At 39.5% G+C, this 26,513-nt stretch overlaps 1 protein-coding gene across 3 annotated transcripts in view; it reads right to left on the reverse strand.

Moving 5' to 3' along the window:
- The window catches only part of LRGUK (leucine rich repeats and guanylate kinase domain containing), a 131,070-nt gene that overhangs the window by 64,977 nt on the left and 39,580 nt on the right, over positions 1-26,513 (reverse strand). For all 3 annotated transcript variants that reach the window (XR_012512030.1, XM_003920982.4, XM_074379045.1), the window contains exons 8-12: positions 20,098-20,178; positions 17,635-17,721; positions 16,308-16,414; positions 11,419-11,538; positions 3,521-3,617 (exon numbers count right to left, since the gene is read on the reverse strand). Coding sequence is in view for 2 of the 3 variants with exons in the window: in XM_003920982.4 (XP_003921031.3) it covers positions 3,521-3,617; positions 11,419-11,538; positions 16,308-16,414; positions 17,635-17,721; positions 20,098-20,178 (492 nt within the window). In the remaining variant the exon portion in view is untranslated. The remainder of the gene's footprint in view (positions 1-3,520; positions 3,618-11,418; positions 11,539-16,307; positions 16,415-17,634; positions 17,722-20,097; positions 20,179-26,513) is intronic.

The raw sequence follows: 26,513 nt of genomic DNA on the forward strand, positions 1-26,513 counted from the left end.
TGATGGATCAGCTGGCATCACCCAGATCAATAAACTGGCTCATCTGATCTTGTGGTCCCTACTCAGGAATTGACTCAGCACAAGCAGACAACTTTGACCCCTTATGATTTCACCTCTGACCTGATCAATCAGCATTCCCAGCTCATTTCTTTCCCCCTACCAAGTTGTCCTTAAAAACTCTGATCCCCAAATGCTTAGGGAGATTGATCTGGGTAATAATAAAACTCCAGTATCCTGCCCAGCTTGCTTTGCATGAATCATTCTTTCTCCATTGCAAGTCTTCTGTCTTGATAAATCAGCTCTGTCTAGGCAGCAGGCAAGGTGAACCCACTGGGATCTCCTGGCTGCCCGGCACACACTGCAGATTTGGATTTGCCAGTCCCCATAACCCATGTATGCCAATTCCTTCTACTAAATCTCTTTCTTTTAAGAGATGGGGTCTTGCTGTGTTACACAGACTGGAGTGCAGTTGACAATCATAATTCACCACAGCCTTGACCTCCTGGGCTCAAGCAATCCTCCTGCCTTGGCCTCCTGAGTTGCTGGGACTACAGACGTGCATCCCTATACCAGGCTAATTTTTTATTTTTTGAAGAGATAGGGTCTCATTATGTTGCCCAGGCTGGTCTCAAACTCCTCTAAGTTCAAGTGATCCCCCTGCCTCAGCCTCTCAAAGTGCTGGGACTACAGGTGTGAGCCCAACCCTAAGTCTCTCTCTCTCTCTCTCTCTCTCTCTCTCTATATATATATATATATATATATAGAGAGAGAGAGAGAGAGAGAGAGAGAGAGAGAGATACATATATATATATATATACATCCTATTGATTCTGTTTCTCTGGAGAACCCTGACTAACACTATTTGACTCACTCTGTTTTCAAAATGTATACCTGAATTCCTTTTCAGATATAAACTATAAGTTTGTTTATTTATATGTACAAGGACCTTCCACTGTGGATCCAAAAAAAAATTCATTTTCTAGAAAGATGTGGAGACGCAGAGTTGGGAGGAATCTTGCATAGCACATAGGTATAAAAGAGACCTCGTTACAGGTTTGTTAAGATTTGGGATTAAGTGGTTTCCCTCCACCCCATTCTAGCTGGTGATGCTACTTTCATTTCTTACTGCATGTGGATTTCCTAATAAATAGCAATAGTCATACTCCAAAAACCTCATGGTCTGTGGTTTTATTTCTACAGGAGAGGGAGAGCTTCTGTGGGGACTGTGTATGTGTCCATAAAAAGGGTTCTCCTATCAGTGGGCATGTTAGGGGGATGATTGTGCATTGCAGGGGAAGTGTCTGATGGGAGGGAGGAGACACCATGTGTGGGAGGGTATGCAGGCTATGTGTTGTACCCGTGAGGGCAGGAAGGTGTGACTGTCCACGGTAACGATGTGCCAAGGTTGTCCATCAATGGGGTTGCTGTGATGGGGTGGGGGGTGGGCAGACTATCTGGGTGGCTGCTGTGTGGAGGGGGGTTCTGTGTAAAGAAGGCTGAGTGTCTGTGGGTGATTGGCAAAGCTGAAAATGTGTCATGAGTTTGTCATTTCTAGGTTTTATCTCTCTTCATGAAACAGTCTCAAGCTTACATTAAAGGAAAAGAGATCAGAGGCAAAATTCAAGTTCAAGAAAATCACACTATCCTGAAGTATATGTATGTATTATCAGAAGCAGTAAAAATAAGTACTTCTCAAACACAGGAGAATTTTTGGATTGGTAGTAAAACCTCTAAGACTAAATATAGTATAGAAGTGTAGTGACTTTTTAGACTAGGAATTGAACCAGACTAACTTGATTACAGATCTGATAAGGTATGAAACATCAGATAGCAGATGGGGTACTGAGAACAGATGAACTGAAGTGAGAAAAAAAATGCCTCATATTCTAACAAGAGAAATTAACATTAATTTTGGGAACTAGTTGTCTTTCATCCTACAGAGTCCTAAGAGAATACTTCTTACTAATATCAAGATAACTTCTCAAATCTCTATTGGGGCTTTTAGAAACATAAATTACCAGAGGACTCCTAATCAATTAAACTAAACTGCCAAAATGTAGCTCTAAGAGAAAAAATTAGGAAGAATTTCCAAGATGTTTTTTTGACAAGGTTAGAGTGAAAACTGCCCAGGGATGATAGGATTTTCTCACTTGTATGTCTCCACGAACACAAGAGAAGTCCACAAAACATGCACTGTGTAAAGAGTTGGCCATTCAAATTAAACTCACAGAAACTGCAAAGCCTAGGCTGAAAAGTTCCATGATTATCTACAACGAAGTATAAGCCAGGTCCATTATTTTGGGGTGGGAACAGAGGAAGGAAGAAGGAAAAAGAAGGGGAAAGGGGGAAGGGGATATGCAGCTATAAGGGCATCACCAGTTAGATGGCAATCTTTCAAAAGCAGAAACACAGATTAGTCCCTCATCTGATAGTTTGTGGGCTTCAGAAAGGTAAAGAAAGGCATGTAGGATTTACTTGGTGATAGACACAACGAAGATATAAACAAAAATAAGGGCCATGGTGAAGTAAAAACAAAAGGTTTACAGATTTCATTGGTCATGATGAAAATATGAGATACTCTTTCAGTTTAACTGAAGTCATGGGCAGATATGAATTTACATTAGCATATACTTTCAACAGATAAAACATGCGAGGATTATGAGGGTTCCCTTTGTCTGTGAAGGCCAAGAAGGAACAAATAAGTTGTTTTGAAAAAAATGAATTCAAAGACAAGAGTGTTGCGGTGTTTCGAGTTATTACCAACAACTAGATTGTGAGGGTTTCAGTAAAAAACAAATGAAAAAGCCCAAAATTTAAATTGAACAAGATTACTCCGAGTGCTTGTGAAATGGACTAACGCAGGGTTAATTACCTTGACCTTGTAAAAACATAGTCCCCAAAGAAGTTAGGGATCTTCTCCCATCTTCTAGCAAGAGCTGCCATCTGCATTAGTGAACTGCTTGGCCTCCAGGACTGAGAACTTCTCAAACAGGAACATGACCATGGAAGGCAACATGTCCAGAACAAGCCAACTACGTGGGACACAGCATATTGAAATGGTGCTTCGGGTTGTAACAATTAGAAAGCACCACAGATAACACACAGAAAGAGTACTCTCTGGGCAGAATATCCACATCTCCAGACATACTTAATTTATAAGCTTTGTGTACTATCAGTTCTGTAAGAACTGTTTGAGTAAATCTGATTAATAACAGTAGCAGCAGCTGATAAGCACAGATCACAAGAATTTTTCATACTGCTTTAGTTCTATTTCCTTAAAATGCCTACTCATTCATTTTTATTGGAAATTTACAATATTTTCTCCAAGACCATAAAATAAAGAAGCTTGTGAAGAATGATGTATTAAGTACTTTAAGAAAAAAATAACCCAATAAGAACTCACCTCTCATAACAAGCACAAAATTTAATTCTTCCTTTTTTTATTTATAACTATTTCCTAATATTTTTGCCAGAGGACATGTATTTCTTGTGCAATAAAAACAAAGGCAAAAATTCTTACCATGTTTACCATTTCATCAAAAACTTCTTGAGAGATAAAATGATAATCAACTCGATCCCCTTCTCCAAAGTATGGTGGTCTTGTGGTGTGACAGGCCCTGAAATCATAAAACAGATCACCTAGTCTCTTTCTAACTTGAAATTCAAAATGGAAAAGATTTCAGTATAACGTATGTTTTAAAAAATGAAGTTAATCCACAAATCATAAAGTAACATAATTGTGAGAACATGGTGGTGTTGGAGTTCCAGGCTATATTCAGTTGCTATCATCTATAAGGATTATAGAAAATTTGGATTATCCATACCAAATTTTTACTCATTATTATTTATCACCTTCTGAACCACTTCCTCTGCCATCATGTAATAATACTTTAGGAAGTATAACAATACTTAACCATTCAACTATTTAACACCCACCAGCTTTCATGTTTTATCTATGAGCATTTTCCACAGGCTGTCTTTCTCTCCTTCCATCTGGCTGGCCTACTTGGTTTTCAGGACTCGGTTTAAATGTCAACCCTCCAAAAATCCTTTCCTGATCTTTTACGGCTGGATTATTCATCTCTTTATATTTCCGCCGCCTCAGCGTCTGTGCCAATTGCATTCCAATTATATGTTCAGGCCCATGCCCTCCACCACTTGAAGCCAGATCTAACTCATGCACCCTGTGCTTGGTCCATATCAACATCATATATAAACCTCCCGTGGTAATCCATGGTGCCGATGCTGAATGGAATTCTCAACTCAACCAAAGAGGCCTTTTCTCACCACTGTCTGAAATAGCCTCCCCATCCCACCACACCCCTCAACTACTCTGTATCACCAGAACTTATTTCTTTTATATATTTACCTGGGGTTTTTTCCCCCATCTTCCCCAGAAGAACATATGAATCATAAAGGGGAGGACCATGTCTTATTCATTTTATTCACCATTGCCTTCCCAATGTCTGCCACAGAGCAGGCATTTGATAAATTTTTGTAAAATGAATGAAAAAACAAAACGTGAGAGGTGGATAACAGGTGCTAAGAACTCCATTTCATAGATGATTATAAAAATTACTCCTTTAAGGTCACACAGCAGGCCAGTACTGGTCCTACAAGAAGAATATGGTGGTCTCAACCACCAGGATTCTTGAATTCATATCATTCTGCCTTCCAATGTTAAGTTCAGGAAATGCAAACTGATTTTTAGATTATCCTGTAGTTTTAAAATAGGAGATGAGGGCCAGGCACTACAGCTTATTCCTGCAATCCTTGGACTTTGGGAGGCCAAGGTAGGAGGATTGCTTGAGCCCTGGAGTTCAAGACCAGCCTGGGCAACATAGTGAGATCCTGTCTCTACAAAAAAATTTAAAAATTAGCCAAGTGTGGTGGCGTGTGCCTGTGGTCTCAGCTACTCAGGAGGTTGAGGTGTGAGGCTCACTTAAGCCCAGTAGTTTGAGGCTGCAGCAAGCTGTAACTGACCCACTGCGTTCCAGCCAAGACAACAGAGCAAGACCCTGTTTCAATAAGTAAATAATCAAATAAGAGACAAGGATAGTTAGACACCTGACATGCTATTTCATTTATTCCTTGCAAAAACCATAAGCTAGGTAGTATTTCTACTTTTTATTTTACAGATAATGAAACTGAGGCACAGTGATAAAGGAATGTTACTAAGTAGCAATGCCAAGATACTCAAAAGCCAATTCTTATTAATATCATACTAATTCAGGGAGTAAAGTTGCAACCTCAAAAGGCTCTTCCTTGCAAAGACAAATAAATGTTTACAATTCATACCACTGCTCCCTTTCCATTATACTCAAGAATTAACTGTACTAATAAATTTTACGGTCTTAACATCATATTTAAATTGTATACTCAGGAATGAGAGTACATTCTAAGAGAAGACTGTCAAAACACCATGGCATTTGTTTTATTGTTTGAATACACTGGCATTTCTTCACGTGTCTTAGCAGAGACCTGACACCCTCTGTCTATCGGTGTTCTTGACAAACAGGGAAGATAAATCAAGAGCTTGGCACCCTTGCAACAAACCCTTAGCACAGCCTTTACACACTATGCTGAACTTTCGTTTCTCAACAAAGGAATTGAGTGGCAAGAATTTCTTCAGAATTTCTCAAAGAAAGACAAAACAAAGAAGCAATCTGAAGCTTCTAGGCAGGTAAATAAAGAGATGGCTCCACTGACGTGCAGAATGCTGATGACAGGACCTGCAGACTTTCTGTTAAGAAGGACCTGAGATGACCTGCGGTTTTTTGAACTTGTCATCCAATTTTCACATATACAAATGTTCACCATGTTATATGCTGCCGAAATATGAACATCTCGAAAAGAAAATGCTTCATAGTGAAAGCAACTTTTCATTAAACTTACTTAGGAAAAATGGTACCAAGTCTAGACAAAGAAATTTGCTTGAGCCAGGACTTTCAAAATCCTTCTTTTCCCTTGTCTAAATCTTTCCACATGTTTATTATTTACTAATTAATTTACTAGTTAATTTATGGTTTGTAATGGGCACCATAATCCCAGGGAGTTTCACTTAACTGAGAAAATGACTGAGTTGGAAATGAACCCCAGACTCCAACTCTGGTCCTAAAAGTCTAAGGGTGCCAATTCATGGCCAGATGTCACTGAGGCTGCTACCAAACCAAGTTCACAGAAAGGAGATGGTCAAGAGGAAAAGGAATTGGAAGGCCAGGCCAAATAATGGAATCCCAAAGCTTCCAGGGAAATGTAACAGGAAGAAAAGATATATAAGAAGAGCTAGCAGGTAGATAAGGAAGTAGAATTTTTTTCAGTGTCATTCAGAAGCATCCAGACTTAGAATCTTAATTCTGAACCAGATTGCCTCAGGAAATAATGAACTTGTTACTGCAAATACTTAAGCAGAGGCTTGGCTCTCAGCACATCTGGATTCAAGCACGTGACAGCACATCACATTGTTAGTAAGTGAGCTCTATTAATGGATAGCCACAAAAGCCCAGGTATTCCTAGAGGAATTCAGCAGGTAAATGAAATTGGTCTGAACACCCAGAGCAGATACATGCCAATAGCTTGCTGGATACAATTTAAGTGATCTTCAACACAAAAGATTCCAGCACATACTGTATCTAAGTATCAAACTCCATGAAACCACTACTCTGCCCACTTTTCAGTAACTACACACTAGTTTCTGACTCATGCGATCGTCACCTGTCACTAAATTCTAACTGGTCTTGTCTCCAGACTTTCTTCCCTAAGCCCTTTCCCAAACTGCCAACAGGGTACGCTTTCTAAAATGCAAATGCAATCACGCCATTACCTTGTTTAGAAATCCTTTATGACCAGACCCCTGTCTATCCTCCCAGTCTGGTCTGCCATCTACCTTGATATTTCAAGCTCAGCCATATGCTATCCTCTCTGCCTAGAATACACCCCAACTCAAGCCTCACATCCCATTTCTCTTTGATTTCTATCTCAGAGGCTGTTTACCTCCCTCATCATAGCATCCATCCAACTATCTTATTAGCATTTACCTGTTTAAATCCCATACTACTTTTTAAGCTGTCAAGAGGAGAAGAACCATGTCTGTTCATTCACAGTTCCATCACCAGCATATAGCATATGCACAGCACTCAATAAATACTTAATGAATAAATGAACCATTCTACAAATTTGTCACATGTATATAAACAGACCCATTAGCTGAGACAGCATTTATGTTGCTGTAGCTAACACCATCTCATGTAGCAAAATAGCTGTGGTCTTGTGTTTTACTGTATTATAATGCTAAAAATAGAATATATTTAGTAGTGAACATCATGAGCAGCTTATAAAAATCGAGATGGCTGTAAAATAAATATCTAAGAAAGAATAAAGTTTTCCTTTCAGGACCATTCAGATCACTTTCATGGCCTTAAATCCAGAGGATAAATAGGCATGATGACATCATTTTGTGCGGCCCTCATTATCTGGCACTTTTCCAGGAAGTCACTGATTTGTGGGGTATTACAGCTGGAAATCAATAGAGAGACTTTGAAGAAAGTAAATGTGTATCTCTAGGTCACCCATAACTAATACAGGTAAAGAAAGGATATTCAACATATTTCTAAAACCAAGAGCAAATAGTAAAATCAAAACTTAACTACAGCAAAATCTCTCAGCCATGCCAATATTTGTTATGTGACTGAGTTATGTTTTCAATATTTATATATCTGGATATGCAACTTAGCATGCGGAAATTTCATTAAATGTCTTGATCTTGGATCAATGCAATTTAGAAAGGAAGTAAAATACCAGGATAAAATTAAATGAGGAGAAGGGAAAGAAATGATTCAAGGAAATGGTGGAGAAAGTGCCTTGTAAAGACTTTTATGTTTCACAATGAGACTGTGTTCATGCTATTTTTCTTTTCACATAATTAAAAATCAATAAAACTTATGTTGGATAAAGAATAACAGAAAAGAAAATCTAAACAAGAGCAATGACTTGCCCTTGATAATGTGCTTTGGTTTTATTTTTTAGTTTTAACCAGAAAGTTGCTGCATAGAACGGTAGCACTATCTTACTTTCTCAATGGATAAAATAACTAGCTATCTAATTTCCTTTTCCATCCAATGCATAGTCTTTTATCCAGGCCTTGATAGAATTCTTAGAATAATTTGCCATTGAACAAACTTTGACCTCTGCCTTCATGAGGATGACAGTGAACGGTTGGATGGTGCTTCTGAACCTGTGAGGGAGGTGGATGAATGAGTTTGTAGTTGGGAGGGAGGCAGTTACGAGTGTCTTTCTACTCACCACTAATTCCAGCCAGAAAAGAAAAATAGCAGTGGTGGCAGTAACAGCACAGGAGCATGAAGCTAATTTTAGGATTCTGTTTTGCCATCTTGTACCTCCACCTAAATTTCACATAGCACTAATTAGCTAAGGTCTGAGTCCCCCATTAAATTCCAAATTTCATTAAGGCAAAGACCTCACCAGTCTTGTTCCTGCTGTACCCTCAGGGACTAGCACAAGAGAGGAATTCAATAAATATTTATTGAAAGAATGAACAAATGGATGAATCCATTCATCTCTGCATAGCTCCATGAGTGGAGGTTGGAGAAAATCACCCATGCTTCTATTACAGTCACTGTCATAATCTGTTGTATACAATACCATTAATTCCGCCAACCATTTACTCAATTAGTCAGTCAGTTACTTAACAAATATTTATCACACACATATTAAGTGCCTGGCCATATACTGGGCATTGAGAACTCAATGGTGAACATGGCTGACAGGAGCCCTACCCTTCAATGGGCTACAGACAATCAGGGAAAGTAGATATTACATCAATTAATCACAAGCATGATGGATAAGCATTTTAATTACAAAAGATTTAATTAAAATGAGTAACTGGGAGGCCGTACCAGGTAAGAATGTAAGGGCAGATTGGCTCAGAATCTTGATGATGAGTCAATAACCACCTCTAAAAACATATCCAACAAAGCACGCCTTGGCAACGGCCTAACAGATAAATAAACAAGACTGGGCTACCAACCATTTACAACATAACTGGTATCAGAGATGCGAAAGGAACTAGAGAAAACCATGGCTCCTCAAAGGTTACTTTGGTTTGCTAAAAAGTTCCAAATTTACACATTAGCAAAATAGCACATACCCTTTTGCCTCAGTTTGACCTTCCATTCATTGTGTTCAGCTTATCTTTAAAAAAAGGTTCCATACACCCACAGAAACATAATGTACTCTATATTTTCATTCTAACATTAACTTTTAATTTACTTTTGTTACTTCAGGGTGTTTAAAATATATTAATCAATAAATTATTCCATATTATTTGTGGCCTAGAGTTGTTCAAATAAAGGATGTAATTTTAAATATCTAAATAAATGGGGCCTGCTTGAAATAGTGTTTACATTGTTTAAACATGTATAGCTTCAGGGAAGGCACTTTTTTTTTGTAATAGCATTAGGGAAAAATTTCCACTTATTTTTCTCGCTGTCCTATATATCTTTGCAGTCACATCCTCAGCTCAGTGACAGGCATCACTAATCTAAAAGTAATTTCTTCACCATACAGAAAAAATACAAGAGGAAACCAGTTTAAGAGATGATAGACAATTCTAAATTTGATTCACCAAAACCTCTTTAAAAATCCTTTTTTATGTTATTTTTTTTTTGAGACAGTCTTGCTTTGTTGCCCAGACTGAAGTGCAGTGGCAAAACCTTGGGTTCTCACATCTCAGCCTCCTGAGCAGCTGGGATTACAAGTATGTGTCAACACACCCAGCTAATTTTTATATTTTTAGTAGAGATGGGGTTTTGCCATATTGGCCAGAATGGTCTCGAACTCCTGGCTTTAAGTGATCCACCTGCCTCAGCCTCCCAAAGTGCTGGGATTAGAGGCATGAGCCACTGCACTTGGCCTCTAAAAAAATCTTTAAACTCAGTTGGAGTTTTGTGGGTTTTTTGATGGTTCTGGTTTTTCAGACACGTTCCTCTATTTTAACTGTGTCACTAAGACATCACTAAGCAAACTGTTTGCTCCAGAAATCTTGAACTGTATTGAATGCTAACCTGAAGGAAAGATAAAGAAAAAACATGCTGCTTCTTCTCCTTCCTTCCTCCTAAATTATGCCTCAAAATAGGAAGACCTGTTGGAGGCAAAGAAGCTCAAGTGCTGTTGGCATGTGTTCCAAGCTCAGACAGGAGAGGCTGTCACTGAACACAGATCTGCCCATCACACATCACAACATGGTGATTCACGCTGTCACACTGCAAGGCAATGGGAGAAGCCTGCCTTCAAATGCCATCATGCTTAATTAAAAAGATGTTTATTTTCAAATCCTGGAGGGTGATTTGGACTGAGACTGAATTAAGTTAAGCATTTGGAAAATTAAAGTTAAAAAAATACAGTGTATATCACAGTATGATAAATGGCAAAGAAGCTGATAAGCCTTTTATGGAAATGATGGGTAACAGCATGAATAAGCCATGCTGGTTCACTTGCTTATTTATGGGGCAGTAGGGGAGTCACTGCTGTGTGTTTACTGTCTGCTTCACAAAAGAAAAACTATTTTGTTTCTTCCTCTATATGGTAAGTTCTTCTATTGCTAGAATTATACTTTAGCAACCATCTTTACCATATCGTAGAATGGCACAAGAATCAAGATTCCATCATTCCAGGACCAGGTAATCACATTGATCCAATTTTATCAATATTTTACCTTGAAGGATTAACACTCACATGGTGCTTTGTCCTTACCAAGAGTTAATATCTGTTGAACTTTCAGTTTACTTACTACTTTTGACTTTGCTACAATATTTAAGTGTAATATTTGCTACAATATTTAAGTATAACTTAAATATTAAGTTGTTTTGTATATTTCTGAACTTGCTTAAAATTAATAGCCAACATTAGCAACAACTGAGATTTTACTAGAAATGAACTATTGAAGGCTGGGCGCAGTGGCTCACATCTGTAATCCCAGCACTTTAGGAGGCCAAGGCAGGAGGATCACAAGGTCAGGAGTGAATTCAAGACCAGCCTGGCCAACAGAGCGAAACCCCATCACTAATAAAAATGCAAAAATTACTGGGCATGGTGGTACATGCCTGTAGTCCCAGCTACTCGGGAGGCCGAGGCAGGAGAATCTCTTGAACCCAGGAAGCGGGGGTTGCGGTGAGCCGAGATTGTGCCACTGCACTCAAGCCTGGGCAACAGAGTAAGACTCCATCAGAAAAGAAGAAAAGAAAGAAAGAAACAAAGAAAGAAAGAAACAAAGAAGGAAGGAAGGAAAGAAAGAAAGAAGGGAGGGAGGGAGGGAGGGAAAGAAAGGCAGAAAGAAAGAAAGAGAAAGAAAGGAAGAAATGAATTGATACCTGCAATAATTCATATGAATTTCAAACTTACCCGTATCGGAGGTAAGTGCTAAACTGTCTACAGAGGCGATGGGCAAGTTCTCGTTTCCCACAAGCTTCAGGACCAGCTAATATGAGCATGGGATAGGGGGCATCCAGGCTTGGAAGAGTGCTGCAACACAGGACCAGATCAATTGGCCTACTGCAGTCAAAGAGACAGCACATTAACTACATCCATCATAAACCCGGCTAAATGAGCACTTGCTGTATAAGACACTGCATAGAAGAATAGTTGTACCTTCCAGAAACAGATTGATTATACGCCACAAATAATATTCAGAGCATAGATATCACATAAGGTAAAATAGGAACTTATGTAATTTAACTTGACTTTTAAAGGAAAAATATAACATGTATTGGTTCTTGATTGCTAGAGTGAAATATTCCTCCCCAAAACTGATCAGTGAAAGAAATAAGACTGTTAAAGTTAAATAAGACTGTAAAATTAAGATAAATGTTCATAACTACTGAATTAGAATGCAAGTATGTAAAGCCAACTTAACAGTAATAGCCAAAATTTACCTGAGCAATTACTATGTGCCAGGAAGTATTCCAGGAGTCATACATGTATTATCTCATTTAATTACCACAAGAAGCTAATGAAGATGTTTCTGTCATTTCCCCTTTTAACACATGAAGAAACTGACGTACAAGGAGATAAGGAGGTTAATTAACTTGCTCAAAGTGATAGCTAATAAGGGACAGCTGATATACAAACGTAGCCTTGGCTGCCAAGCCTGAAGCCTGGACTAAAGAATAAATTGATTATTAATAAAATCTCTCACAACACACTGAATAGATATGTTTAGACTCTACTCATGGCACAAATTGTAGCAATCTGAAATAAAATAGAAAACCTAAAAAAAAAACCACATGGCTGAGGTATGGATTCTGTGAAGACGTGGGTATAGATTCTGAGAAGAGTCTGTGGCAACAACAAAAAGCATCGTTTTTCAATCTAAGAGCCACGAACCAACAAAACCTGTGTGGTACTGGAGTCAATGCAGGAGGAAGAAGAGGGAAGTGATGGGGCAGCATCTGACACACCTGAGAGCAAGTGAACCTCAAAGCAGCCACTGGGTACCTGCCGAGAGCAGGCAGGCTGACGCCATGCATACACAAAAGCCTAAATGTGAATGTTCATGACAGCTCTATTTGTAATCACCCAAAACTGGAATCAATCCAGTTGTCTTTCAACAGGTGAATAGTTCAAGTAATTGTGATGCATCCATGCCATGGGATACTACAGGCCAATAAGAAAGAATGAACTATTGATTCATGCAACAACTTGAATGGATTTCCAGGGGATGAGTGTGAGTGGGAAACTAAAACCCAATCCCAAAAGGCTATACACTGTATGAATCTATTTCTATTACATGCTTGAAATGACAGCATTATAGATAGAGACCGGGACAGATTAGTGGTTTCCAGGGGTTAGGGAAGATGACAGGGAGGGAGGTGCCGTGACTGTTGAAGGGTGTTACAAGGGATCTTTTGATGAAACTGCTCTACATCTTGATTATAGTGGTGCTAAGATGAATCTACACATGTGATAAAATTGCACAGAAGTCAACAGAGCTAAAGACAAAAGAGTACATGCAAAACTGGTGAAATCCGGTAAGATTGGTGAATTTCCTGGTCAATTTCCTGGTTTTAATGTTCTGCCATAGTTAGGTAAGATATCACCATTGAGGAAAACTGGGTGACTGGTATATGGAATTTCTCTGTATTATTTCTTACAACTTCATGTGAATCTACAATTACCTCTCTCTCTCTCTCTCTCTCTCTCTCTCTCTCTCTATATATATATATATATATATATATATATATATTTAAATAACTAAGAAAAAGAAAGTGACAAATATTGAAAATAAGCAAAAGAGAGCTTCTTCCTGAAGAAGAAAACCAAAGCAAAGGAACAGAAAACAGAGACTTCAAAAAACCTTCCCTGAAATTAAAAAAAAAGGAAAAACACACAAACAAACAAAAAACTACACATTGAAAGGGCCCTCATTATACCTAAACTATCAGCCCAGAACTAGTACCAGGACATAGTCTAATAAAATTAACTGGGCTTTAAAGAAAAAGAAAAAAATTCCAATTAGAAAAGAAAAGCATATTACTTATAAGGAAAAGAAAATTATCATCATATTTTGACAATGTTTTATTCCAAAACACAATGGAGTAACATTTTTAATATATTCAAGGAAAAGAGTGTGAGTCATGAATTTTACATTTAGCAAAAATGACTTTCACATATAAAGGGCACACATTACTATAACATGCAAGATTTTAGCGGATACTGATCCCATATCCCTTTCTAAGGAATCTACTCGAAAACAAGCTTCATACAACAAAAGTGACTCAAGGGACATCAATATAACGACTGGGAGTGAGCAATAACTATGCAGTTAGCCTTAGACTTAAGACTAAATGAGAGCCAGAAGGAGAAATACACTATGTGATGGCTACATGTTTTGACAATAGTCAAAACTAGAGTCAACTATATTTAGTACAACACTATTTTTTAAATGGGGTGGTTGACACTGATATGAAATACATAGAATAGGCAAATTCATAGAGACAAAAGTAGATTAGAGCTTATCAGAGGCTGGAGCAGAGCAGAACCAGGAGTTATTGCTTAATGGGTACAGAGTTTCCGTTTGAGGTAATGGAAATGTTTTGGAAATAGATGGTGGTGGTGATAGTTAGACAACATTATGAATGTACTTAATGCCACTGGCCTGTCCACTTAAAAACTGTTGAAGTGGCAAACTTTGTAACATATGTTTTAGCACAACAAAAAACATGGTAGAAAATGGGCAAATTGTAGGCAAAAAATATTTTTAATGCTTTCAGGAATCATTTTGGTGGTAGTATTAGTATTCTGATACCATTGTGGTACAATCTAGGATTTTTTTAAATGAGTAATTACGGGATTTGGTAATTTCATCGTCCTCTGTGTCCCTTAGAACCAGGATTCTTGGTGTGGGGAAAAAAGGAAATACACATGCAGTAGAAAGGAGGTTGAGTAAAAGCTTAACTGTAGTTTTGGAATCATATTGTAAATAGCAAGAATTCAGAAGGTTTTTAATCCATCTATCTATAGATAGACAGAGATAGGTCTACCCAAATAGAGGTAGATATAGATAGAACAGATACAGATAGATACAAATGGGATGGATGGATGGATGGATGGCTGGCTGGATGGATGGATGGACAGACGAATTGATGAAAAGACTGGTATTCTTAGCTCTTTCCACTAAAAGGCCTATAAATAATGACCAACCTGGTAGCAATGAGTATCTTAACCCCCAGATTGGGGTTTGGAAATACTATTTTTCACTAAAACTAGGGCTTCTTACAGAAATGACTGATTCCAGATTTGGGACAGGACATGTACAAGATGTGTCTGGATAACTTTGCCATGTCAGAAAGCAAGGAAGCTATCAACAACTACCAGAGTCAAGGTTTGGCCATGTCATTTTAATACTGTATCCTCACCCCAATTATACCAGGAGAGGGGACAGTGATTCCCCAGTAATGCAGCATACAAGTCCCAAAGTCAAGAGTCGGGGTTGCTCTCCTGGATCCTGACTACTGGTGCCGACAGAGAGCTGTGTACTGGCCTAGACAGAGTAGGAACGGCACTGCAGGCTGCACACTGGCTACTGGTACTGTGTCCATGAGTTCCCACAATGAATGCTACTCTGCCCTGGAAGATCTGGGCCTACTTGGCCTTTGTTCTTGTTTGCCAACAGCCAGAAATGATCAAGATATATGTGTTTATCAAACACTGCTGCAAATTTCTTTGATATATGTTTTTATTTAAATGTATCCTAAAGCATGAAACAACCAGCAATACTATAAACTAGAAAAGAAATACGATGAGGACATAAATGCCCCTCTTTTGAAGCAAATGTGCTTTTCCAGATGTATGTAAACAAATATAATTCATTTTACCTGGAGGGCCACCATGAACATGTAAAACTGTCAATGTCTACATTATTAAATTATATGTAAAAATCATGTCCTGGCTTGCAAAATAAAACATTTTGCTCTCTGTGGGAAACCAGTCATGTGAAGTACAGGAAGGAGTAAATACCACGTGAAGAAGGGAAGCCATTTATATATCCAAGAGATTTTACAAGCATTTTTTAAATGCCTTTGGGTATTGATAGAATTTCTGCATTATCCTTATAGCATAAACGGCCATCTGCTCTAACAGATTGTTTTAAAAAGAAATGGAGAAAGCATGGTAAATCTGTCTTCAAATTCAGAGGTGAGAGACTCTGTTCATGCATTTGATCAAGCTGGGCAACTCCTCCCTGCTGAGTTTATCATAGCTTAGTGCAAAGACTGTTTCACATTTCCCTTAGGCTAGTTAGGCTTCTTCTAAGGGACTCCCTAATAATGGGAATTCATGGAACAGTCTCTGGCAAGGGTATTTAGCATTCACTCACAGCTGAGGGAAAATTTACGAAGGATATAAATTATCACAATTTTCTGTTAAAGTTAAGGTCTGTGTTTCTATTCTAAGACTGAAAATTTAACTTTTTTTTTTTTTTAGATTTCACTGTTGGCACAGGCTGGCCACCACACAAGAGGCCAGACAAACCAGTGAGGATGAATCAACTCATCACCATGCTTGGGAAAAAACCAACAAGCAAGTAACACATTCAAGTACATAATATTAATAATACGCTGTAACAGGGACAATATCATCTGTCGAATAAAGAGTTGGCCCCTTCCCTCAGAGAAGGGGGAAAAGTGGCATTGATCAGAAATGAAGGAGTCACAAAATAGAGGGCGAGGGAAAATGGTGAGGCTGTCTTTCACTTGCTCACCCTGAATTCTGGCCTGTGGATTCCTAATAAATACCTGTCAAAGATCCTTTGCGGCTGCATCATGCTGTTGACAACATGGGTCAGGTGGTCTCGGGCTGCAACCGCTTCAGCGGGAGGATCATATTTATTCACTGCTGAAACCTTTCCCAGAATTAGAGATGTAAAAGGGGGAAAAAAAAGTTTGTTTCTGAAAAGAAGACAAAGCCTGGATTTTTCCTTACTGAAATGTTCTATACATGCAACCAGGTACGCAAAATAATTTAACACATGATTACTTTTAATACAGTAAACATTCCAACTTCTAGTATGTGAAAAAGGAATAAAACTTCTACCTGTAGATTACAGGTTTTTATGCGTGGGGAATGTTTTCCTCATACCGTATCACCAAGAACAATTCCCATAGTCTCAAATTCTACCAAACGTTCCTCCTCATTTAGTGTAACTTCCTTCATTGAAGGATATGGGCTTTTTCTTCATAATGTACAGTTGTCCATCCCCTTGTCTTTCCCATGCTTCTAAATACATTATCCTCAACTACCATATGTCATATATTTACTTAATACATGGTTTTACATTTATTCCCTTTGCAAAATGTTAAAGGAAAAGAGAAATCTAATAGGTACCTTTGAGTGTGAGAATACGACAGACTGGCATCTGTAACTATTTTTAACCAAGATTTCAGAAAGGCATTTATGAGATGGAATACATGCTCTCTACCTATTTATACCTGTTTTCATTCCCATCTCAAATTTGCATCCAATGTAAGAAATCCCTCATTAGTAGAGATTTTGACTGTCACCAGCTACTAAAGTGACACGAAGCAGTGACCGTGACTATGAAAAGCAGGGAGGCAGGGGCTAGCATGCAAAGTCTGGTTATTCTGGAATTTTGTGACTAGATGAATCATTATTTTAAAGAGCAGAATTAAGGATTTAAAATATCAGAGTAGGGATTTATTTGAGTACCTTTCAATTATATGGTAGAGTGACATTATAATACATTTTATTGTTAAATGAAATTTTCAGGTAACACAGATAGAATCATATACCTTCCAAATACAACAGTTTTTCAGAGATAGTCTGCCATAAAGCTGTGACCTATATAAGTGGATATATACATTGCTTCTGTTCCCCAGAGCCAACCTTTTCACTGTACTAACAGCAAGCCAGCAGGCCTTTCACTGCATTTGTGTTGATACTCACTTTTGCAAAGGGTTAAACAGATTCTAAGGCAAGGAAACATTCCCTAAATGACCTAATGTACATATTGTTATGTGTCTTATTTATTGATTACATTGCTTCCATGGCATGAGCTTTTGAGCACATTAACCCATAAACACAAGAAATGACATGATTACATACCTTTTCTTCCACTTTAATCTTCTTCTGATCTAATTCTGTTAATCGCAGAAGCACAAAAATTACGAAGAACCAATATTCAGACTTTTCCTATTTAAAATATCAAGAGAACTGTTCAGTTGCCTTCCTGATCCCAAATCAACAAGCACCAGCACTGGGTTTTTCATGAGCTTGGGCCTCTCACCTGCTACCTTATCATTCCCATGTATACCCTCACAGGGCTATGCATTTCACACCTACCAGTCCCCTTACATTAACTCAATGCGACTGTGCCTTTTAAAGTATAAAGTCTTCCAGTGTACACTCTGGTTAATCTCCCTGTGAGATTAGAGATTAGCAGGACATGTGGATTATCCTCATTTCTTTTTTAAAAATTTAATTTTAAGTTCTGGGATACATGTGCAGGACGTGCAGTCTTCTTACATAGGTAAAGGTGTGCCACGGTGGTTTGCTGCACCTATCAACCCATCACCTAAGTATTCAGCCCTGCATGCATTAGCTATTTATCCTGATGCTCTACCTCCTCCCACACTCCCCGGACAGGCCCCAGTGAGTGATGTTCCCCTCCCTGTGTCCAGGTGTTCTCATTGTTCAGCTCCCACCTGTAAGTGAGAACATGCAGTGCTTGGTTTTCTGTTCCTGTGTTAGGTTGCTGAGGATAGTGGCTTCCAGATTATCCTCATTTCTAAAGGGGAAAGCTACTAAGCCTCAGAGAGGTATAGCATCTCATCTAAGATTTGTGGCCAGTGACTCAAACCCTGTCTTCTAACTCCAACAAGTTTCAATTCTGCAAATAATAAAACTTCAATATTTTATATTATTTTATTATTTATATGCAATACTTTGTATTAATTTGTATCATTTATTATGAATTTGTTTGTAATAATAAAATAATATTCATTTATAAAACATACTGCTTATTACTCCCTACCATCAGGATTATCTGCCTTTTAGAAATAGAATTAGAGTTTTTGTAGTAGAAACTATGTCTCTTTGAGAGGAAAGACACTAGATATTAGTGGATGATCCGTTATCTATCAGGTTGGTGCAAAAGTAATTGCAATTTTTGCCACTAAAAGAAAACAAAAACCACAATTACTTTTGCACCAACCCAATAGATGAGCCTGTATATGAGGAGAATGTACAAAGCTTAGGTGATTTACTTCTACCCATAAATCTTGGGGGGAGGTTTTGTATATAAATCAGCTAACGTGTCAAAGGGCTTGTGATGCATGCATACACACAAATACTCTTCAGATCTGAAACTGAAGTGTGCTGGCCACTTTAAGCCCTGCCTCTTATTTTTCCAGAAATAAAATGCTTTTAAATTGCCCCCCACTATTCCTGTACCAAGGGCGGTTTTTAATTTATAAATCTTTCTTCTATTTTCTGTTTTTCACCTATGTAGACATGTTCATCAAGATACACACGAAAAGCAAGTTACTAAGAGCTACATGCCAAGTCAAGAGCCGGTGGAAACTAAGTGAAGGATACAGGTAGGAGAATGGAATGAAGGACAAATGGACAAGGAGGGAGGGAAGGAGGCCAGGAGAAAGCATCTATCTATGGACAGAGGGACTTGAAACAGTCCCTGATCCTTAAATCCCAGAGGTAAAGAACTAGTAGGAAATGTATTCGTTTGTTCTATAATTATTTTACAATTACACCAATTTCATGGCTATATCCAGGTAAATTCGGTATGTAATCATAGATTTTCTTTCCCCTATTATTAAACAGGAACCACATTCTGTCTCCACCTCTGGTGTTTCGCATTGTCTAATGTGAAAGAACACTGTTCTGCAATTTCATTATCTCCTTCCCATAACCTTCAGTGCCACCAGGGATGAGTCACAAATGACCAGCAGAGTAAGTAAGTAATATTCAATTGCAGGCTTTCCTTCACTGACAGTCATGTGAAAGCTTGTTAGTCATGAAAGAAGATCTTATGTCTTCAAAAAAAAAAAAAAAAAAAAAAAAGTCACAGCCGCGCACAGTGGCTCACGCCTGCAATCCCAGCACTTTGGGAAGCTGAGGTGAGTGGACCACCTGAGGTTGGGAGTTTGAGACCAGCCTGACTAACATGGAGACACCCTATCTCTACTAAAAATACAAAAAATTAGCAGGGCGTGGTGGCGCTTGCCTGTAATCCCAGCTATTCGGGAGGCTGAGGCAAGAGAGTCACCTGAACCTGGGAGGTGGAGGTTGTGGTGAGCCGACACAGTGCCATTGCATTCCAGCATGGGCAAAAGAGCCAAACTCCATCTCAAAAACAACAACAGCAACAACAACAACAAAAAGTCACTTAGGTACTACTAAACCCTTCCTTAGAGAGAAGGAAGATAGACAAAGTTCATTCACGTTCCTGATATTCTTTTATCAAAAGTGCTTCTTGAAGAATTCCTAGTTACCCTCGACCCTCCCCATTTTCTTCTCTCTCTCCCTCCTCTGATATAAATAAAATCTCACCTGAATTGGATTTTTTAGAAGATTGAGAACTCGAAGGATAGGTAGATTTTCAATGTATTCTATTTCTCTCAGCTCAGCAATCTGTTCAAAGAAAAAAATTAGCAACAGACTAAATGTGCAAAGGCAATAGAAAACATAATACAATAGGAGCCAGTTCGGGCTCTACTAATTCAACTTATTTTAAAAATTGCTCTGTCAAGCTTTTTAATGAGAATTCCACAGAACAAGAGAATTGGTGCGTGCCCCTTCAATAAATGTGCGTGAACACAACCACGTTTTTCTTCTCTAGCTAGGGAATAGTTAAGTTTCCTCCTCTTACTCATGTTCGCTTTAAGGCAGAAATAAAATAGCATTCAAAGTCAGAAAAACAGTACAAAACGCACCCAAGGATGACCTGGTTACCCATCCCACCGCCTTTCCTAGCCCTCCAGTCCGCCAGCTTCCTTTCCCAGTCCTTCTTCTGCCACCGTGGCCATTTGTGCCTGGTTAAAGGCTTCTTCCTGCATGTACACGTATGGCTTTATCACTTTTTCTATGAGAATTATTTCAAGGAAAGGTAACAAACTGAAAATTCGATGACATATTTCTTGATGGGTGGGTACTGTTCAACTTGAACTCCTTAGCTAACTTGTACACGTATGTTTTATATACTTCTCCGAATAGGTTGTGTTTCACAATTTTAAAAAGGAGGGAAACAAAAAGGAAAAACACAAAAAAGATGGCTTAAAAGTTCCTTAATTTGACCAGGAATAGAAGTTGGGTTGCAGCAGGCCTGAATTCCCCACTAATTTAAAGACTAATAGGTTTGTTTAAATGTTCTGTAATTAGCATAATTTCAATTTTATCTCAAGTGTAGATATTGAACTTTAGCAAAACGTTAACAATCGCTTTGTCATTTCTATTTTTCTCCAAATCATTCCTGCATGCACTGGAAAGCACTCCAACAGCAGGGTCACCATTCACTCCTGAGTGATCCAACCACGATACACAGCTAAACTGCAAACTAGAACCAAAGCCAAGCAGAAGACAAACATATGCACCCTGTTCAAAGGATGCCATTTTCAAAGATACAACACGAAAGGCGAATGCCAGAATTGCAATCTACAACCTGCACACATTAATCTTGTTATACTATTACACACATCTTTTTCTATAAGATGACTAAACTGTCCATCAGCCTGCCACTTGGATTATTTTTCTTAAAAAAGGGATCAACTGTTTTCTATTGTATTATTCAGGAAAATGGAAAAGCAAACTTGTGAACAATGTATTAATTTCCCTCTAGCATACCACTTGCTCACATTGTTCTTTCTTTCTATTTTATTTTTTATTTTTTTTGAGATGGGGTCTCCCTCTGTTACCCACGCTGGAGTGTGGTGGTACAATCATGGCTTACTGAAGCCTCGACCACATTAGCTCAAGGAATCTTCCTACTTCAGCCCCCTACCCCCGAGTAGACGGGACCACAAGTGTGTACTGCCAAGCCCAACTAATTTTGTACCATTTGGAGACAGGGTTTTGCCATGTTGCTCAGGCTGTTCTTGAACTCCTGGGCTCAAGCAATCCGCCCACTTCGACTTCCCACTCCCAAGTGCTAGGATTACAGGCATGAGCCACCACACAAAGACACAAAGAAAAATATTGATAGACTTCATAAATTACTTTAAAATGTGTATCAAAAGTACAGTGAGGACAATTAAAGGCAGAATCATTGTAATAAAATAAATGATAGACAAGGGCATGAATAGGCAATTTCTAAAAAGAAAACTAAGTGGCTAAAAAACAGGTCAAAAAATGTTTAACATCATGAATAACCAAAAATTTTTATATAAAATAATACAACATACTGCTTTTTTCTACCTGAGTGACATAATTTTTAAAAGATATTTGCTCACAAAGGTGTCATAAGATGTGCTTATAATATAGTATTCCAACTTTTTTTTTTGAGACGGAGTCTTGCTCTGTAACCAAACTGGAGTGCAGTGGCGCGATCTTGGTTCACTGCAATCTCCACCTCCTGGGTTCAAGCAACTCCCCTGTCTCAGCCTCCAGAGTGACTGGGATTATAGGCACATGCCACCACGCCCAGCTAATTTTTTATATTTTAATAGAGACAGGGTTTCACCATGTTGTCCAGGATGGTCTAGATCTCCTGACCTAGTGATCCACCTGCCTTGGCCTCCCAAAGTGCTGGGATCACAGGCGTGAGCCACTGCGCGTGGTCTATAGTATTCTAACTTTATATACTGCTGGTGGGATATTAATTAATACAAACCTTTATGAAATATAGTAAGAGTCTTTAAAATGCCCATATCCAGTAATGGTATTTCCAAAAATCTATCCTAAGTAAATAATTGTAAATATACTTAAAGATTTATATATAAGAATATATACTACAACAAATTTTAAACACAAATTTCAATAAATAAATGGCTCAATAAATCCTGACATATCCATCCAATCAAATGTTTTACAAGTGTTAATCAGAATTCTGAAATGTTGGGACAATCTGTTTCCTACCTGGGAATTAGATGCCCACCTCACACTATCCACAAAAGTAAATGCCAATTAAATTAAAAACTAAATATGGAAAAACAAAACTTAAAATTATAAGAAAATATATAAGAATATCTAAAATCTTAGGATACAGAGAAATTTCTTCAATAAAATATAAAAAGCAGAAATTGCAAAAGACCACAGTTAAGTATAACTTTCAGACTTCATACTCTACTTCCTAGACATAGAGTTTTACTTGATGCATAAGTTTTCTAGGGTTTCCATAGCAAACTACCACAAACCTGGAGGCTGAAAACAACAGAAATTTCTTCCACAGTTCTGGAGACCAGCAGCCTGACATCAAGATGTCAGCAGTCCTACGCTCTAGTAGAAGGTTCTAGAGAACCCTTCCCTGCCTTCTCTAGCTTCTGGTAACTCCAGACCTTCCTTGGCTTGCAGCAAGATAACTCTCATCTCTGTCCCATCTTCACATGGGTCTTCTCCTGGCCTTCTCTCTGTGTCTGTGACTTAGTCCCTTCAGCCTCTTATGAGGACATTAGGTTTAGGGCCACCCTGCATCCAGGATGTTCTCTTTAGATCCTGAACTTGATGACATCTTCAAAGACCCCTTTTCCACAAGGGGGCACATTCACAGTTTCCTGGGGGTAGGCTTTCCGGAAAAGAGGGGCACACAATTCCACCCACTATACTTAGTAAGGATTCGCCTCCAAGAGAAATGGCTCCATGGTCAGGGCTTGCCTTCTGTCACAGCCAGCCAGCCCCAAACCCCATGGCTGCCTCTTAGGTTTAGGACAAGATAAAGAGCCAAGCACCAGGGGCTCCGGATGAGAGTAAGGAGGCTCGATGGCACCCCTGTCACCCCATCACCTGAGTCACCTGAGCTGGAAACCTGGATGTTGTCTTCAGCATCTTCTTCCTCATCCACCACCTCCAATCTGTCCTAGTAATTCTACGTCAGCAACACCTCTAGACCCCAGCCTTCCTTCCCCTTCCTCACTACAGCTACCTGATTGAAGGCCCTCGTCCTCTGAGCTCAAACCATCCTCTGATCTTCAGTCACCATCTCCCTTCTCTGTCCTGGAGGAAGACACTCGAGCCTCACTTCTTATACACAATCATTCCAGAATCTCATTGCATGCAACTCAAACATCAGCCAAGCACTTGATAGAAGGGAGGAAAATCTGGGTATTCCTGAGAGCTCTTGAGGGTCATGCATTCAGTCAACAAATATTTTTTTGGTTGTTTTTTTTTTTGTTTGTTTTGTTTTTTTAAGCGATGGCGTCTCCCTCTGTTGCCCAGGCTGTAGTGCAGTGGTGTGATAATAGCTTACTGCAGCCTCAAACTCTAGATTCAGGCCATCCTCCTGCTTCAACCTCCCAAGTAGCTGGGACTACAGGCACATGCCACCATGCCCAGCTAATTGTTTTTTATTTTTTGGAAGAGATGGAGTTTTGCTATGTTGCCCAAGCTGGTCTCAAACTCCTGGCCTCAAGCCATCAGCCTGCCTTGGCCTCTCAAAGCTCTGGGATGACAATGTGAGTCACCATGCTTAGCCAAGACAACAAATATTCTTCAGTGCCAACTCTGAGCCAGACATTACTCAAAGCGAACAAGATAAAGTCCCTGCACTCATGAAGCTAACATTCTAGTTGGAAAACCAGTGAACTCTCACAGATGTGAAACGAATATGCAATATGACATAACCTCATGCAATAGGAAGTACTAATGATAAATTAAAAAGTGTAAAGGGATAAAGAAAACAGACAGGGGATGCTAGGGAGGCCAGAGGGGGTCAGAGGCCTTTTTTTGTGAGAGTTTTCCAGAAGCTTAAATGAAACGAAATGATTTTTTTTTAAGATGTGGGGAAAAGCTTCTAGCAGAGACACCAGATGTTATGAGGCTCCTGAGGTGGAAATACGCTGGATCTGCATGAGGATTGGAAGAAAATAGTTGCCTTAGCATTCCCACTCCTTCTGTAAGGGAGCACTGCACCCCACCAGCTGCCCCTCAGAGTGCTAGTCTCCATCCCCAGTCACATAAACTGGCCAGTGACAGCCAGTCCTGTGCAGCTGGCCTCACCAAGTCAGACGGCATGGCACATGTGGTCTCCTGGTCAATGCCCTGCACTGTACTCAGTGAGCCAGTGCTAAAGCAGCCAAAGGGCAGCTATCCCTGCTGACCCCGTCATCATGGCGCCAGGACACCAGGAAGCAGGCCAAGTCCAACATGGCAATGCAGGCATTAAGAAAGGGTTCGGGGGCAAAGGGGAAAGTCACGTTCACCTTGGTCTGAGAGTTCAAAAATTGCTCGTAAAAGTGAAGCAGCAGCAGCAAAACCTGGACTCAAAGGGTGCACACATCAGCACTCTCTGCAGATAGCCAAGACTACAGAGAGCAGCTGCTGAGGAGATCAGGCTATCCTGCCTTGGGCATCACCTTTGGGTGTAAAGAGGCCAAAGACCTCGCAGGGGGCCTCCTTCCTATCTGCATCCCAGGACAGAGCATACGTTGGCTATGTGGAATGGAGACTGACTTTCCAGGAGATTAGAAAGGAGATTAGAAAACGCTAGCATCAGTGGCATGTCTCTGCATCAATGGTGTCAGCCCCTAGAGGCCCCAAGGATCACCCGGTCCAACTCTTCTCATTACAGGCCTGGCCTAACAAAGATAAATCCAGAGAGAAATAAAGTTCACTTAGAAGCCTGATTGGGTTTAATGCCCCCAAAGTTCGTTTTGCTCACATACGTGAAGAGAAGTGTGAGCCAGGGTTCAATGAAAAGGGGGGGAATGTGCATTGCTTTTGGGGGGCATTAAATGGCATCTGCCTTTGAACAAGAAAGCAGCAAGGAGCCCTCTGCAGAGAATGTCCTACCTATACAAAGCATCGCAAAAATAGAGTAGAATAATGGTCTTCGGCTGCTATTGTGCGTCAGCATTCAGGGAGAATGATTTAGAAGGACAGTCAGAGCACTGCAAAGAGAAGAGATGGGGAGTGCTAGAAAGAGCACGACTGTCACTCAGGATGCAAGTTCTCTCCATGCTTCCATTGCTTTATGAGTATTATCTTGTGAATCCTCACAAGAATTCAGAAAAGTAGTTGGGAACAAACATCATGAAATAACGACACTAAGACTTGGAGAAGTAAGACAGTGTTTTTCCAGACTGTTATCTTGCTTCTAGAAGAAACGACTGAGGTTATAATAAAGCTCACAGTTTGGGACATGTTTTAAATGCGGAAATGATGCAAAATCTAACAAGACTACAGAGTAGAGTGTGCCTAAGGTCCCCAAATCACCAGCTGATGGTAAACATTTTTAAGTGGCGTTAAGATGTTCAGGCCAGGCGCGGTGGCTCACGCCTGTAATTCCAGCACTTTGGGAGGCCGAGGCCGGTGGATCAAGAGGTAGGGAGTTCAAGACCAGCTTGGTCAAGATGCTGAAACCCCATCTTACTAAAATTACAAAAATTAGCTAGGTGTGGTGGTAGGTACCTGTAAGCCCAGCTACTTGGGAGGCTGAAACAGGGAATTGCTTGAACCTACTTGGGAGGCAGAGGTTGCAGTGAGCTGAGGTCGTGCCACTGCACTCCAGCACCCGTCTTAAAAAAAAAAAATGTTCGAATCATCACATGTAGGTGCTACAATGTTTCAATAGCTAAAACCAAGTACATAATACTGATGAGGTCCTACCAATAAAATAATATTCTTAACGTCAAATTAATCATATGAGAAGAAGCTACGGTGTGTTTCTGCTAAATGATAAATTTTCATTCCCTGATACAGAGCATTCTTAGTAGTCCTGAAGAGTCCTCAGAGGAACTCTACTGAAGGCTCAAAGAATATTTCAAAGTACTGCCGGCTGCTCCTCACCCTGCCCAGTGGGGAGCCGGGGAATTAGGTGA

The sequence above is a fragment of the Saimiri boliviensis genome, chromosome 10, assembly GCF_048565385.1.
Source record: "Saimiri boliviensis isolate mSaiBol1 chromosome 10, mSaiBol1.pri, whole genome shotgun sequence".
NCBI lineage: Eukaryota > Metazoa > Chordata > Mammalia > Primates > Cebidae > Saimiri > Saimiri boliviensis.